The 16,627-nt window shown below is 36.6% G+C and overlaps 3 protein-coding genes across 4 annotated transcripts; all 3 read left to right on the plus strand.

Annotated features, from left to right (window-relative positions):
* Positions 1–1,988: 1,988 nt before the first annotated feature.
* On the plus strand, positions 1,989–7,027 carry LOC109182173 (protein NRT1/ PTR FAMILY 7.2-like). The gene is made up of 5 exons (XM_019332264.1): positions 1,989–2,201; positions 3,791–3,911; positions 4,059–4,276; positions 4,440–4,990; positions 5,831–7,027. The coding sequence occupies exons 1-5, from the start codon at positions 2,175–2,177 to the stop codon at positions 6,717–6,719; spliced, it is 1,806 nt and encodes a 601-aa protein (XP_019187809.1). The 5' UTR covers positions 1,989–2,174; the 3' UTR covers positions 6,720–7,027.
* A 1,722-nt stretch (positions 7,028–8,749) lies between these two features.
* Positions 8,750–12,738, plus strand: LOC109182181 (protoheme IX farnesyltransferase, mitochondrial). The gene is made up of 7 exons (XM_019332277.1): positions 8,750–9,151; positions 9,534–9,663; positions 9,857–9,994; positions 10,103–10,236; positions 11,090–11,215; positions 11,397–11,500; positions 12,190–12,738. Exons 1-7 carry the CDS (start codon positions 8,826–8,828, stop codon positions 12,549–12,551), a joined length of 1,320 nt encoding a protein of 439 aa, XP_019187822.1. The 5' UTR covers positions 8,750–8,825; the 3' UTR covers positions 12,552–12,738.
* Positions 12,739–13,813: 1,075 nt separating this feature from the next.
* LOC109182194 (NADH dehydrogenase [ubiquinone] 1 alpha subcomplex assembly factor 3) lies at positions 13,814–16,538 on the plus strand. Of its 2 annotated transcripts, XM_019332306.1 has the most exons (6): positions 13,814–14,093; positions 14,561–14,677; positions 15,172–15,206; positions 15,902–16,002; positions 16,104–16,200; positions 16,277–16,538. In XM_019332306.1, exons 1-5 carry the CDS (start codon positions 13,909–13,911, stop codon positions 16,188–16,190), a joined length of 525 nt encoding a protein of 174 aa, XP_019187851.1. In that variant the 5' UTR covers positions 13,814–13,908; the 3' UTR covers positions 16,191–16,200; positions 16,277–16,538. The 2 variants fall into 2 exon arrangements, with proteins under 2 accessions (XP_019187851.1, XP_019187843.1); XM_019332298.1 differs by having other exon boundaries at positions 16,104–16,538.
* Positions 16,539–16,627: the final 89 nt, after the last annotated feature.

A 16,627-nucleotide genomic window follows, 5' to 3' on the forward strand; every position in this document is an offset into this window, starting at 1 on the left:
AACTGTAGGAGACACCTTTAAACCTGTATCATATTCAGACTAATTTCCGTTCGCACTGGGTCAGTCCAATTAAGGAGCAATGTGCTAGGCATATTAATTTTTTCCATACAAGAGGTGGTTCGAACTCCCAACCTCTCTTAAAGGACAAAAGTGCACGGTCACTCACGCCAACCAAACTGATTAAATAGTAAAAACAATATTTTGTCACCATTACTCGGAATAGTAAATCCGTTTATACATTTTTCGCAAACAAGAGTGGACTAAATTTTTTTTGTCTAAGTATGACGTGTTTGAAAAAAATTTATTCTAGGTTTTTAAGAGCATGCACATCAATGCATTTTTACACAATTTTTAAGATTGAAAAGTCTATTTTCAACCACCCTAAAATTAAAAGGTGAATTTTTAACTATTTTTGAGAGTTTTTTATATAAATATTATCTAATTGTATTATTAATTTATAGAAATAAAACAATTGCCATGATTTCGATTATTCAAGAAAAAATACCAACAATGGAGGATCACCTAAAATTTAAATATATATGACTTTTCAAAATGAATCATACACCGTACCCCTCTTAATTAAATTCGTCCCACTTGATTTTTTTAATACAATTTACATCTTCTATATAATTTATAAACTATTACATAAAAATGAATTTATCTAATATATATCTCGAATATGTAATTACAATTTTTTCTCATTATTCCCAAACAAATGAACAATACACTTCAACCTATGCTAGCTTGTTTCACATGAAAAGGCATGACATCTACTTTTTTTCTGCATCCCCAAAAAGTTGTTAAAAATAAAATAATATATATAATATAAAGGTAAATTATATTAAAATTAACCTACCATTGTCATAGCTAGGCTAGCTAGCTATCTACTTGACTACTTGCAGTTAGACGTGACTCATAGCTAAAACACATGTTTTTGTATCCAATTATAAAATTATAATATTTTAACTCGAAATACTAACATCACACTATTAATCACAATCTATCTTAGATGTATCAAAATAATAATAATAATATTTTGACTCAAGACTCATTAGTATAGATAATATTAAGAATTTAATTATCAATTGTGATCTCTTATAAGTATCTTGTCTCATTGTTTGTAAGTAATTTTATACATAGACTCATTAAAATTTTGACTCTAGTTTACTTTTATTTTTTGACTCATTATGTGTGATCTCTTAAAAAGTATACTCCCAAAAATACTCCCAAAATTTTTTACTCTAGTTTATTAATTTTTTATTATTTGAGTGTATAGTTTGTAAATGTGTGATCTCTTATAGCTTGTAATATTTTGACTCTAGTTTATTTTTATTTTTTGAATTTAAAATTTAAAAAAAAAAAAGAGTTCTATTCACAGAAGGATTTTATCAAAATTATTAAATAATTAAAATTTTGAAATATTCAATTCTTTTTCATTTCTGTACTCATTTTCTGAAAAATAAACCAAACACACAAACATTGAAAATGAAAATGTTTTCTGAAAAATGACTCATTTTCTATAAAACATACAGAAGTCATTTTCCTGCTTTCTTGAAGCCTTTCAGACCAATAACCTAAACAAGATTATCGTGGAGAAATGGACGTAACTCGATTATCCGAAGGTGGTGCCTCGTGGACAACAGGACGAGACAGAAAAAACGTGATTAGTGATGATCGTTGTTGTTAAGGTAATGATATTATGATTTGTTGTATGTATACATTTTAAGGTTTAATCATCGTTAGTTAAACGATGATGTTCCTGTTTCTCTCTCTCTCTATCTCTTTCCCTCTCTCACTCATCAAATCACTTCTCTTACGTAATCTCTTTTTAGCTGTCAATCATTCACCACTGAGCGCCTCTATCATCTATATATACCCTTCACCACCTTCCCTTTCCTTATCTTCCCCACTCACAATTCCAACTTCATATATATATATATATATATATATATATATATATATATATATATATATATATATATATATACACACTTCTCTCTCCCTCTTCCATCTCCACTGCTATATAATTCTCCCCGGCCCAATCTCATCCGTCCATTCTCTCTGCAACAATATCCTGTCCGTCCGTCCGTCCGTCCCTCTGTTCATCTCTCAACATCGCAAGCCATCCATTCCAGTTTTCTTGATTAATTGGAGGAATTGAAGCTCTAGCAACAATGGCTTGCTTAAACATCTCCAAAATGGTAAGTTCTAGCCATCCTTTTTTATTTTATTTTTTTAATTAGGACAAGAAAAACTCGCAATCAGTATCTAGACGGTACTATACTTTCTTTCTTTCTTAACCACAATGGTGTTGCTTTCTTTGGTACTATTTTCTCTGATAATATCATCTATGAATAGGGAGATTTTATGATCCCACCAGCTACAATCTTGTATGTTTTGTGAAATTGTACTCCATGCTTTGTTAGGCACAAGCATGATAAAAGTACAACTTGTAAAGTGTAAGGTACAACTTCACAAAACACACGATATTATAAAATTATATATATGCATCGAATTCAATGATAGAATAATTCTCTATGATAATCTTACAGGTTACATACAATGTTGTATTATTTGTAAAATTATATTTAATAGTTCTCTAGATACAGAGAGTGAGAGTATAACCTGTAAAGCGTAAGGTACAATTTTACAAAGCACACGATATTATGATCCCACAGGTTATAATATTGTTTTATGTTTTTGTAGAAGCACACGGGGTTAGAATACACCTTGTAAAGCATACAGTACAACTCTACAAAGTACAGGACATTATAAAATTATATCTATGTGTCAAATTCATCACATAATAGTGTTGTGATAAGGTGCATGTATCAGCTAGCGACAGCTAGCATGGATTTCAACAAATAAGGAAGAAGTTTATAAGTACTGTTCATATGGGCTTTGATTTTCAAATTTTAATCGTCCGAGAAAGAAATAGGTTGTTTCACGGGAGTATGATGTTAGAGATGGCGTATTGAGTGTACGTGTTTGCAAATTAGAAAATTGTTTTTTTTTTTTTTAAATACTATTCGATAAGGTATGAAATTCTACGAGTTCTTATCTATAGATCGATCAAATAACATATCAATATATTATATTATTGTTTTAATACTAGCTAACAAATTTTTCTCGTCATGCGATTTATGTGGAAAGTGAGATTCTTGACACCTATCGATCTTGACAAAATAATCATTTAATTTTTTTGTAATTTAAAAGACACTGAACGTTTGTAAATGAAAACTCACGTATCTCATGATGTAACACACAATTCTCCCGTTAAATAGGGAAAACCAACTTATACACGGCAAGTTAACAATCGCCGGACGCATTGCGGAAATAGACACAATTGAACTACAATCATGTGCATACAATCTATGTGTTTTTTACATTGGTTTTGCCATTTCCCCATTTTAAGGTAAATTTTGAGAGATTTGGTGTTGTTAACCACTTTGATTTATAACAAAATTTATCACTCTTATTTGAATGTGCGTTATGGGTTAAATACGATTTGTGATACTAATTCACCAAGAAGGTTAATAGGTGACTTTACAAGGAGTTGAACTTAAGACCTTGTGGTTATTGAGCAAATTGTCTGATCAACTCGATTGAGATGATTAACAACTACACCTATAAACAATTTGCATACATTTATGTAGTGGAGTTAAAAAAGTATTTGATAAGATATACTACCTTGTAAAGAATAATGAGTATTTCAAAAAAAAATTTACATAAAATTTTAAAATTTCATTTCAAAAGGTACATATTAATTAAATAAAATATGTTCTTTTAGGATCCACGGGAGGAGAACGTTGGGCGAGGGGAGTGCACCCTTGACGGAAGTATTGATAAGCACGGCCGACCGGCTGTCCGAGCAACCACCGGAGGATGGGTTTCCGGCGTGCTTTTGCTAGGTAAACCACGTTTTAATCTATTTTTGAAAAAAAAATTGTAATAAAATCATAATATAATTGTTAATTCTAATATTCTATTAAGAGATTGATTTAAAACCAGCTTTATTATATTTTGTTTTGATTTGAAATTTATATGTTATATTACAGTGAACCAAGGATTAGCTACGCTGGCATTTTTTGGTGTGGGGGTAAATCTGGTATTGTTCCTAACAAGAGTGATGGGGCAAGACAACGCTGAGGCGGCTAACAACGTTAGCAAATGGACTGGCACTGTTTATATCTTCTCCCTTCTTGGAGCCTTCCTTAGTGATTCCTATTGGGGGAGATACAAAACTTGTGCCATCTTCCAGGGCATTTATGTCATTGTGAGTCACCCTTCTCCAAATTTCTTGAATTATATATTCTAGAATTTTCATAGTGCAATTGATGAAATGGGTCGGATCAAGTTATCATTGCTTAAATTTAAGCAAATAATTACTCAATTACCCGTGCAATGTTCTGATGTTGTTGGATGATCTATGGGTGCAGGGGTTAGTGTCACTCTCCATATGTTCACAAATTTTCCTAGTCCGACCAAAGGGCTGCGGCGACAAGAACAGCAAATGCGGCGACCACTCGACGCTCCATGTCGTGCTGTTCTACGTGTCGATCTACCTAGTGGCGCTGGGGAACGGCGGCTACCAGCCCAACGTGGCGACGTTCGGCGCCGACCAGTTCGACGAGGATCACCCGAAAGAGAGCCACTCCAAGGTGGCCTTCTTCAGCTACTTCTACTTGGCCTTGAATCTCGGGTCTCTGTTTTCCAACACGGTTCTTGTTTACTTCGAAGACAAGGCCATGTGGGCGTTGGGGTTTTGGGCCTCCGCCGGCTCCGCGTTCTCGGCTTTGGTGTTGTTCCTCGTTGGGACGCCGAGGTACCGGCATTTCACGCCCAAAGGGAACCCTCTGTCGAGGTTTTGCCAGGTGGTGGTGGCGGCTGCTAGGAAATGGAAGGTGCAGCTGCCTTGTGATGCGGATGAGCTCCATGAAGTTGATGGGGAAAATGGCACCAGAAAATTGCTCCACACTGATGGATTTGAGTAAGTTTTATCACAAATAATTTTGTAATGTGCTCTTATGTTCTTAAATTAGTATAGTATAATAATCAATTTTAATTTCTGGGTAATTGGTGAAGTGACGATTTTGTCTCAAACATTCAATTAGTTCTTGAGTGATAGATTGTGAACAGATAGTTCTTGAATTAAGTGGTAGATTGTGGATAATGACACATGATCAAACATAATAATAAGAGTTATATCGTACCTAATGTGGTAGGTTCTTTATCCACACCAGCCAAATAGGAATATCACGAGAACCTTGCCCTAAACGGGACAAGTCTGCCTCTAACCCAACCAAAGCCAGGTCCTAATGATCAAAAAGGTCCAAACGCCCATAAGTGACATAGTCCAGAAGGCAGAAGCGATGCCCGTAAAAAAGAGATGCCCGAATCACACTTAATGAATCATTGAGTCATCATGATTTACCCCGGTCCTATATTATCATGTTGGGCCGGGTGTAAGTTTTACCTTTAATTTACGAAAATACCCTTGGTCATATAGGAATTTTTACTAGACCTACCTAACAGTAATCTTTGTGAGAAACGGTCACTTTCTAGAATGATTTCCATGTTGAACATATAAATAATATATAAACATAAATATGTCATTTAATTAACTTAATTTTTTAGTTGAAAAGAAACTAACACATCCTTCAATTTAGTATTAAAGTGAATTCATAACTCGTGCATGTGAAAGACATCTTAAGCATATATATATATATATATATATATATATATATATATATATATAACTTCTAGATTAAAACTGCAATTTTCTTTATAATATAATCGAATTTCATCTGACATGGAACGCTTAATACAGACTTTTGGATAAGGCAGCAGTGGTTGTACCAAAGCAGAAGGCAAGCTTAGCCGGAGAAGAAGGTGGATACAATCCATGGCTTCTCTGCACCGTGACTCAAGTGGAAGAAGTGAAATGCATATTAAGGCTGCTTCCAATTTGGCTATGCACGATCCTATACTCCGTGGTCTTCACCCAAATGGCCTCCCTGTTCGTCGAGCAAGGCGCCGCCATGAAAACCGACGTCTCCGGCTTCCACATCCCGGCGGCCAGCATGTCCAGCTTCGACATCCTCAGCGTCGCCGCCTTCATCTTCATCTACCGCCGCCTCCTCGACCCCTTCGTCGCCAGCCTAAAGAAGTCCGCCGGCGCCCGCGGCCTGACGGAGCTGCAGCGCATGGGCGTCGGCCTGATCATCGCCATCATGGCGATGGTCGCCGCCGGCACGGTGGAGCACTTCCGGCTAAAATACGCCGACATAGACTGCCCCCACTGCGCCAACTCCAGCTCACTCAGCATCTTCTGGCAGGTCCCGCAGTACATGCTGATCGGAGCCTCCGAGGTCTTCATGTACGTCGGACAACTCGAATTCTTCAACGCCCAGACGCCGGACGGGCTGAAGAGCTTCGGCAGCGCCCTCTGCATGACGTCAATCTCGCTGGGGAATTACGTCAGCAGCTTGCTCGTCAGCATTGTGATGAAAATCTCCACCACGGATTCCATCCCGGGATGGATCCCCGGCAACCTTAACAGGGGCCATTTGGACCGGTTTTACTTCCTCTTAGCCGCCCTCACGGCGGCGGACTTCGCCGTCTACATCGCCTGCGCCAAGTGGTACAAGTACATCGAGTTCGAAGACAGGATTGATCAAAGCAATAACAATGTTGAGGCGGCAGATTTCAAAGTCTAGTAATTTATCAGTGTTACTTTTTGATAGAGCAAAATATGGAGTAGAAGGAAGATTATATAATATATTAATATATATATATATATATACACACACATATATATTAAGTGAATATATGTATATGTATATACATACATACAGTGCAAGGAAGCTAGAGGAGTTTTGTACCTTCTCAGAGCAGAGCATGTATACTAAGATACCTTAACAAAGCTAGCTAGCTGTTGTTTAGAAGATGACTAGCTAACATATCCTCATCCTCCTCACATCTTATGTATTTTTGTTATTTTCTTCTTGTTTAAAGCTTTATGATTGATTTGGTGACAAATAATATAATATATACTCTCACTTTTTTTCTTAAGGATCTCATCTAACTGATTTTAAAAAAGGGTGTTCTATTTGTACCATCTAGTGAAAAGTAGGTGCAAATCACATTGGAATTGTAAAAATGACAAGAATTTAATAATTTTGTAGGTGATGTAGATAGCTATAAGGGTGTTCATATTGCTATGAGTGTACCACCCTATAGTGAAAAGTAGGTGTAAATCACATTGAAGTTGTAAAAATGACAAAAAATTCAATAATTTTATAAGTGGTGATGGATTTAATTAACCCGGGGTGGACCCGAATCAATAAATTCGGATAAGAACGTAATATAAAATAAATAGACAAGCAATACGATGTCGTAAGGCCGTGAAGACCATAGATTGTATTGCGATAATAGTTGGGCTATCAGAATGATAGTTTAGGATCAAGTGTGTAAGAAAATGATTAGGTGTTCCTTGTGTAGGACGAGGTGAGGGGTTTTTATATGCAACAAACCCCCAACCACTCCCCCAAAACGGGGGTGATTGGATCTGGCACTTTCACCGCGTCCTAGCTCAAGGCCGGGTCCAAAGGGCGCCCGCGCCCCCCCTAAAACCCCAAGCTCGGCCTGATCGAGCTTGTTAGGGGGCGGCTCGGCCTAGCTAAGCCCTTTGAGGCTCGAGCTCGGCCTGGCAGAGCTCATTATGGCCTGAGCCCGGCCTATGGCCGTGCTCCTTGGGCCGAGGTGACCACGGCCTAAGTGGCTTGGGAGAAGTGGCTTAGGCCGAGGTATCCCGGGTCCGTCGCCTTGGATCGGTTCGCTCCAAGCATAATATATCCATCAGGTGGTGTAAATAGCAATAAGACAAAAAATTAAACATGTTTGGCCCAGGTCGCCTTCTACCCAAGTATAGTTTTAGTTTTTATATTTTTGCTTATTACTTTTCTTTCATCGCTACACGTAACACTGCTCATGTAAAAATCCAAGTACTTCTTTCTACATCACCACAAGAAACTTTGACTTTTACTTTGATTTACGGAAAAACTTGCAACTATTAGTACTTGAATATACACTTTAGGTGAAGTTCGTCTTATGATGACCTTAATTGAAAAATGACCACAAAGAGGTAATATGCATAATGAGTGAAGTTCATTTTGTGACTATATAAAAGATGATAACAAAGAGATAATATATATGCATTTTGGTTGAAGCTCGCTTTGTAATCCTAACCCTAATAAGTGTTAGTTGATTATTAAATTAAAAACATAATGACCCTGTTTGGTAAAAAATTGGCCTATAGGCCAATTCTGATTATTTGATCACTATTAATTGTTTGATTTAGTTAAAATATCAATATAAATGTTTGGTTAATTAGCTTTTTGCAACTCTAAAAGGCTAAAATTAAAAAAGCTACTCCTAACAACTTTTTCAATTAGCTTTTTGAGAAAAGAAATTATATCAAATAGCTATCAGCAAACAGTTAATTTACCAAACACTTTTCTACAATCAGCTAATGTTATCAACTATTTATACTCTCTAATTAACACAATCAGCTAACAGCAAACAGCTATCAGCTAACAGCCATTTTACCAAACAGTGCCAATATGAGTTGAATTAAATCATGTGTGATGTGAAATATATAACTTTCTTAATTCTTATGGGGCTAAATGTGAAATACCACAAATTCAAGGGATCGGTCAAAGGAAGACCTTTATATTTTTGCGACAATTTCCCTTATCTCTGTTCTCTTCTCGAGATCAAAACAACAACCGCGAACTCACCCAACTCGCTCCTCCGACTCAGCCATGTGGAGAAGCTCGCTGAGTTTATCATCGAAACTCGTCCATACATCCAACTCCAACCCATCTATCCTTCTCCTTCGTGCTCCCCTATCTCACCATGGACTTCTGAGCCGATCCACGTCGTCGGCCGCCGGGTCAGAGTCAACCTCGCCTGCCGATTCGGTGAAACTAGGGCTTTCGTCTTCCTCGTGGGCTCGGGACGGGCCTTCTTCATCGGCCGTCGACTTGTCGTCGTTCGCGGCTGCATCGGTTTTGAAGAGTAGGGAGGTGGTCGACTTGGCTAAGCACTACGGGCGCTGTTACTGGGAGCTCTCTAAAGCTCGGCTTAGGTTGAGTATTGTGCTAGTTATTTTAAATTTATCAATTTTAGTTCGTCTCTAATCCTTGATTTATTCTGTTTGTCATTTTGGATCTTATTTTTGACTGAATTAATTGGATATTACATTGAAAAGATCTCCTGTTTATTTGTCTTACCGGATTTAATTAGTACTTCTCAGTGATCATCTTCATCAATTTAGGCTAGACACGTCCAAATGGGTATTGGACAAATGCAGATTGATGCAAAACCAGAATTTCCTTTTAAATAGGGTGGATAATTTATTCATTGATCGATATGGATTGAATGTTGCAAAGTCTTTACTTATCATGCCAGTTTGGAGGTGAAGTGTTTGCCTCTGATAATTTTATACCATGTTTTCTGCATTGTTACAGCATGTTAGTGGTTGCAACGTCTGGCACTGGATATGTTCTTGGGAGTGGCAGTGCGATTGATTATGTCGGCCTTTGGGCCACGTGTGCAGGCACTATGATGGTTGCAGCGTCTGCAAACTCCCTAAATCAGGTTAGTAAAGGAATCTGTAGCTATATACTTCTATTTAAAAGAATAGTGTCACCTTCTTTTTAGAAAGAAGAGTGTGGAGAATATGGCCATAATGATGAAAATCTTATGTTTATTATGTCAAAGATGAACTTGTCATTTACTGGTCCTTGTTATGCCGCTAGTGCTGTATAGATTGAGTTATATGTGTTTGTAGGTGTTTGAGATTAAAAATGATGCAAGAATGAAGAGAACCATGCATAGGCCACTTCCTTCAGGTCGCATTAGTGCACCTCATGCTGTTGCCTGGGCATCCACTGCTGCTATAGCTGGCACTGCTCTGTTGGCTTGCAAGGTGACCGTACACTCTCAGCTACTTGTTTATGGTGTCTGGTTTCTTTTAACATTTACACTATTATTTTGAGTGACTGATGTTGCTATACATATGCTAAGGTTTTTACAGGCGAACATGTTGGCAGCTGGCCTTGCTGCTTCTAATCTTGTTCTTTATGCATTTGTATACACTCCACTGAAGCAGATACATCCCATCAACACATGGGTTGGTGCTATTGTCGGTGCTATCCCACCACTTCTTGGGTAATGTTTTACTTTGTTGCCCCAGGTTGACATAAAGTACATTCTTTTTTGAATCATTTTATGTGAATATATTTCATTTCTCTGGACAAATGCTTGGTTTTTTATCCTCATTGAAATGATGTGGCAATCTTCCATTTAGGATGTATATCAGTGTGTGCCAATTTATAATTCCTTTGACTTGTCTAATAATTACCTGCTACCTGTATATCAACTCACATTCATCTGGTAATATAGGTATTTTCATATGTGAACATGTGTGTGATATTCCTTAAAACTGAGGAATTGAAAGGGTTTGTCACCCAACAGAGTGATGGAAGCTTTTATATTTAAGAAAACTAGAGAAAGATGTATATTAATTATAATGATAATAGTTTAATACTCGAACTGATGCACGAGTGATGAAATGATTATATACATACATCATGGGCCAAAACTAGAGCTATAATAGGGATATCATATACAAACAATATTTGTGTGTTATGTTTAGAATGAAGGCATTATCAGTTTGTATAATGTATAATTAACCATGGAGCATATGTATTCAGGGTATTAGTAGTAGAATGGATGAACCTATAGTTCCAACTTTGTTTCTCTTTTGTAATTTGTAAATGTGTGATGCTGCTGGAAACTCTCAATTCTCTTTATCTTTTTTGTTTGTTTGTTTAAATAGTAGAAGAGGTCAGAGGGAGAAGACTAACTTTACATTAGATACATATGGGAAGTTGGGAACTATTATGAGACCCACCCATAAACTATAAGCATCATTTTAATAGAACTGATCAATGTATATTTCACTCTGGATCTGCCTTTGATGCTTTGTGCTAAGTTGCTAACAGTACTTTCCCATCATCAGGTGGGCTGCAGCATCTGGTCAGGTGTCGCTAAATTCCATGATTCTCCCGGCTGCTCTATATTTTTGGCAAATACCCCATTTCATGGCCTTAGCATACTTGTGCCGCAAGGATTATGCAGATGGAGGGTATAAGCGTGTGCTCTTAATTTTAAATTTATTTGATGAGATACTAGCTTGTGGAAACAACTATTAATATTTTTGCTTCCTTGATAAATCTTGAGGGCGTAGGATTGAAGTTATTCAATCACCTTCTATTTTAGGGTCTTTCTCACTTCACTTATGTTATCTTGTTTTGCTGTGAACTTAGGTTTAGGATGTTTTCCCTGGCTGATGCTTCTGGTCTGAGAACAGCTTCAGTGTCCTTAAGGAATTGCCTGTATTTACTTCCACTTGGTTATCTAGCCTATGATTGTGAGTCAATTTCTTTTACCTCTTATCTGAGTATTTTCTGGTTAGTTTTCTCTTTTTGTCTCTTTGGTGAAATATTTAATCAATTAGATTGTGAACTACTTAATAGCTCAACGTTGGCTACTTTTATGTTTCGAGTACCAGATTTTGCTAGGAGTTTTGAATTTGTCACAATTCAATGGTATCGGTTATTCAGTATCTCTTTGATCCATCCTTGTTTTGAAAATTGAACGCATTCTGATTTTTATTTTTATTTTTTGGAGTTTTTTTCTGCGTGTATAATAATCATTGCATTAGATTAGTTTTTCAAGAAGAGAACAAGAGGGTGAGTAATAATAACGTAGAAAGGAAAAGATTGAGTATGCCTTTCTGATTTTGTTATTTTAACTATACCTAATTCTTTATATCGGGAAGGAAAATATAAAGCGTCATAATTTGCTTTGTTTACTTTAATTTTCCAGTTTTGTTTTTAGTTTTTCATTTCTCCATTCGCCTGTTTCCCAATTGGAGAAAGTTACAATTAAACGAATTCTTTGTTTTCCTTTCTTCCAAAAAATAGTGAATTTCTCTAGTTTATAAACACAAATGCCCATTCCCAAAAAGTAAACACAAATGCCCCTTGCTCAAATAGTTATTACTTGTATAACTGTATAAGTGCCCATATAATGTGGGTTCTTACTATTGCATTGCAGGGGGATTGACTTCAGGGTGGTTCTGCCTTGAGTCCACACTTCTTGCTCTTGCCATCAGCAGTACGGCAACATCATTCTACTTCAACCGCACAACAAAAGGTGCCAGGAGAATGTTCCATGCCAGCCTTCTCTATCTTCCCGTATTTATGTCTGGGCTTCTATTTCATCGTATAGATAACGAGCAACAGGCGACTGTGGAGAACCCTCATAAGATAACAGAACTCTCATATTCCTCAGAAAACACAGTGTTGTTGACACGGCAAAAGAGAGGCAATGCACAACCACGCCCACCCGTAGCATATGCTTCAGTTGCTCCATTTCCTTTCTTGCCAGCTCCTTCATACGCCATGTCTGAATCTTGAGTCTCTGTATTTATATTTTTGAATAAAGACATCCATCAGCTGCTGTGAAGATGCAGTGATTTTGCTATTCTAAACATGAATTATTTCATCAATTTTGATCCCAGCAGTATATTACACAATAATGCTTGTAACAGTTGTAACAATCTTTGTTTTGATTTGATACAAGATACCTTCCAATTGGCTCCTACCTGATTTTGATATTTGTGTGAATCATCACTATAATATATGAATTGTAATAGGTACAATTGGAGATGTGAGGAAACTTTCCATCATTATCCTACGCATATTGAGTAAATATTGTTTTTTTTTTTTTTTTTTATAATAATTCGTAAACAGTATTGAATAAATCTTATTCTTATGTAATAGTTCTTAGAGCATCCACAGCAATGTATAATAGGGAGATAATAGTACAGTAATATGCACTTCAACTGATGGGAAGCAAAGATAATATCAAAAATAATCATTCTGCAAATGCCAAGATAATGGCAGAAAAAAGAAAGAAAGAAAAAAAAAAAAGATAAGCGCGCTTTAGCGCGTTTCGCGCAAAATGGAGAGAAAGCCGGGCGCGTGGCGTTTCGCGCAAAATGGAGAGAAAGCCGGGCGCGTGCGTTGCACGCGCCCGGAGACGCGTCAGGTGCGCCGACGCCTGACGCGTCTGTTTACATTGCTTTTTTATTTTAAAAATTTCAGTTTTTGGTTTTTTTTTTTTTTTTTTTTTTTTCTTCTCTCCCCTCCCACACTCTCTTTCCTAATCACTCTTACGTTATCCCCCAATTCTCCCCAACTGATGTGGATGCTCTTAGTTCTTAAATCACACAAAATATAAATTGTACTAGAAAGACCTTGTGTGATTGATTTGATCGAAATGACTCTTCTTACAAAATGTCATTTTTTAAAATTATATTGAATTTAAGGTTAGTTCACCAATTCAAACTAAGAAAATTAATAGCCTGATTATTAAGAATCAAATTTATAATACTAATTATTAGGTCAACATAGACAAATTTGGTTACACCTTTAATAACTTGTGAATTGATTCTACATTGGTTATGGGGTATATAAAATGTGGATGTTTAAATCACAAAACAGTACAGTATAAAATTAAGAGTCTCCTATAAACATATACTACATTGTAATAGAAATAACAATACTTAAAAAAAAAAAAAAATGAGACTCTCCATTGTAGAGAATTGCACACTTTGTGCGATCTTCCAATTATGCCCCTATGTTGTTTACTAGTAAAAGCTACGGAGTAAAAATAAAACCAACGTGCAACGTTTCGACATTTCTTCTGCAAATTCTCCGTCAATTCAGATATCTTCTTCTGGAGATTCTCCGATTGAGAGGAGGGAGGAAGATGGCGGTGAGACAGAAAGCGGTTTCGACGCTGCCGACGTTGATGCGGGCTATGCGGAAGGAGTTACCGAAGCATAACAACACGCATCAAATCCAACCATTGCCGTCACTGAGACGAGCTTTTTCTCTCTACGACCAAATCAACCTCATCGATAACGTTCCTGAAGATCAGCTCCGCTTCCAAGAGTACTTTCTCCTCTCTTCTTAACTTGTCTTTACGATTACGGATATTTATTTGTTTTTTTTTTTTTTTTCAAAAATAAAAGGTTGAATTGCTGCTACCGATTGCAGTAAGAGTTAATGTTTAACAGTTTTTATTCATGAATTAATTTTGTTATTTAAATTGATATTTCAGAGCTGCAGTAACAGCAGGCTATATTTATCGATGTCTTTTTAGCATACTGAGCTATCTCTCTTTAATCGTTTTTGGAAGTAGAACTAGGTTTGGATTTTTTTTGAAATCAATATATATTAGTGTCTAGTTCGAAGACAACACTTCATTTTAGAAATTGTATGAGGGACTTGAGGGTGTTAGTAGGTAGTGTTCTTTTCTTTGAATAATTGAATTAGTTCTTTCCCTTGAAGTTTTTGTTGATAGATGATGGCTTAGTTTATGCAGCTGCTTGATTTCTTGGAACTAATTATTTCTGTAGGTTCACTGATACTGGATTCAAAGTTAATGGGGTGCATTACGATGGTAGTTTGCTTTGTTTTGGAAACTTGTTAATGTCTTGGACTCCCAAGAAGTTTTCCCAAGTTACTCCCGAGAGGTACTCACTCATCTTGACTCTTCATTCGTGATGGGTTCTATCTTACTGAAGTTTGGTTACTGATCATAATGTAAATGTAAAAACAACTTTGATTCATATCTAATGTTTGAAGATATCTAGTCATAATTTTTAATGGAGTTATGAATAAGGTGTTTGGATTTAGACAGCTAGTTTGTTTGATTCATATTCTAGTGTTTTTGAGATATCTAATGATAATTTTTTATGTAATCACGAAAAAGGATTTCAGATTTAGCAAGCTATTTGCTTTGTTTGTTTCTTTAGGCGATTGTTGAACCTTGTTAAAATATGAGTTAGAATAGACCCCAAGAGTTTTGTTGAGTGTCTGTGGATTGGAATCCAGCTTTAATAACTATTGGCAAATGGAAGTATGTGACCCTCTTTATTAAGATCTTCCAACTTGTTAGTATCTATAGTTTCCTATTTTACTGAGCTGGTTCTGTGGTGGTATCTGATCCTTATATGTCTTGATGCAGCTTATCCATCTTCCAAACCGTGCGCCCTGTGCCAGGTAAGCAGCCTGTTTGTTAGCTAAGTTTATCATACTCACTTTGAAGCAGTGAATCTGATAAGCTTGCATTTAGCTACTTTGCATAATCTTATCGATCAACATAACAAATTTCTGGAAGAAATTATGTCATTGATGCCACACATGTGCCTAATATTAAAAGTTGGTAATCATTTTCATTTCTTATTGAGACAGTTTGGATTAAAGTAAGGGTGTGTTTGGTTGGTGGGTTTTGCACATAGGAATGAGTATGAAAGTGATTGTTGTTGTTTGGTTGATAGATTTTTAGAACACTACTATGGGTTTCGAATACCCCATCAATTGAAAAACCCATACCCAAATACAATAAGGGTTCCATTTCCCTTATTCATTCTCAAGCACTACTATTAGTAACCATTCCCATTCCACCCTACTACCAAACATGTTAAATACTTTCACCAAAACCCATTACCATTACCATTACCAAATATTTGATACCCATTCCGATTCCAATTCCTATGTGCGAACCAAACACACCCTAATTTTTATCACTTAACAAGCTGATTTGGATTCTTTTTTCACTATTGGTCTTTTGAGGGCATAGTAGTTGTGCTAGAATGATCAGTTTGAGCATCAAAAGTCTTGCTTTATGTTGTTGTATACTATTGCTATTTTTTGCTTTTGTGATTTGAAAATTGAGATACCACTCCTGTATTTAGAAATCCTCGTTCTTGGTTGTGGGAGGCACATTCAACAAGTAAACCCCGAGGTTCGACGGTTCATTCGTTCCACTGGAATGAAATTAGAGGCAGTGGACTCGGTAAATATTCTGGATATGAATTGTGTGTTCTATGCAATGTGTTCAATTTCTTCACCAATTTTAAGAAGGCAGCTGAAACACATCATCTTCTTTGATTGCAGAGAAATGCAGCATCTACTTACAACATTCTAAACGAAGAAGGCAGGATCATTGCTGCTGCACTGCTCCCATTTGGAGTCGAATCTTAACCTCCTGTTGGTATATGCTTTTCCTTTGTCTTTTCCCTGGGCTGGGGTTTTGAACACTCACTCTAATAGCAAGTTTCTCCAAGTAGGTTTTGAGTTTTACAGCGGGAAATCATATGGCTATGCTTGTCACATCTTTGGTAAAGGATTTTCTAATCCAGTGTTGAATAAGAAACTTTTGCAATGATGCCATCCTTTCATTGGTTCAGTACACTTGATAGCATTTTTTATGAACAAGAGTTGTACTTTTTACTGCTGTCTTAACTGTTAAATGTTAATTAACATATTCTTGCTAGTAGAGATTATGTACTTGTTTGAGGTTGGGTTATGAAGATCCTCCCTGCTTCTGCATCTTCTTCAACTAGTCTGATGGGAGTCTGCATTACTCTGCAATGGCATTTGAACACCCCATAGTTGCAGTCTTTCTGTGGACCTTGCCA

The sequence above is a fragment of the Ipomoea nil genome, unplaced genomic scaffold (assembly GCF_001879475.1).
Source record: "Ipomoea nil cultivar Tokyo-kokei standard unplaced genomic scaffold, Asagao_1.1 scaffold0188, whole genome shotgun sequence".
NCBI lineage: Eukaryota > Viridiplantae > Streptophyta > Magnoliopsida > Solanales > Convolvulaceae > Ipomoea > Ipomoea nil.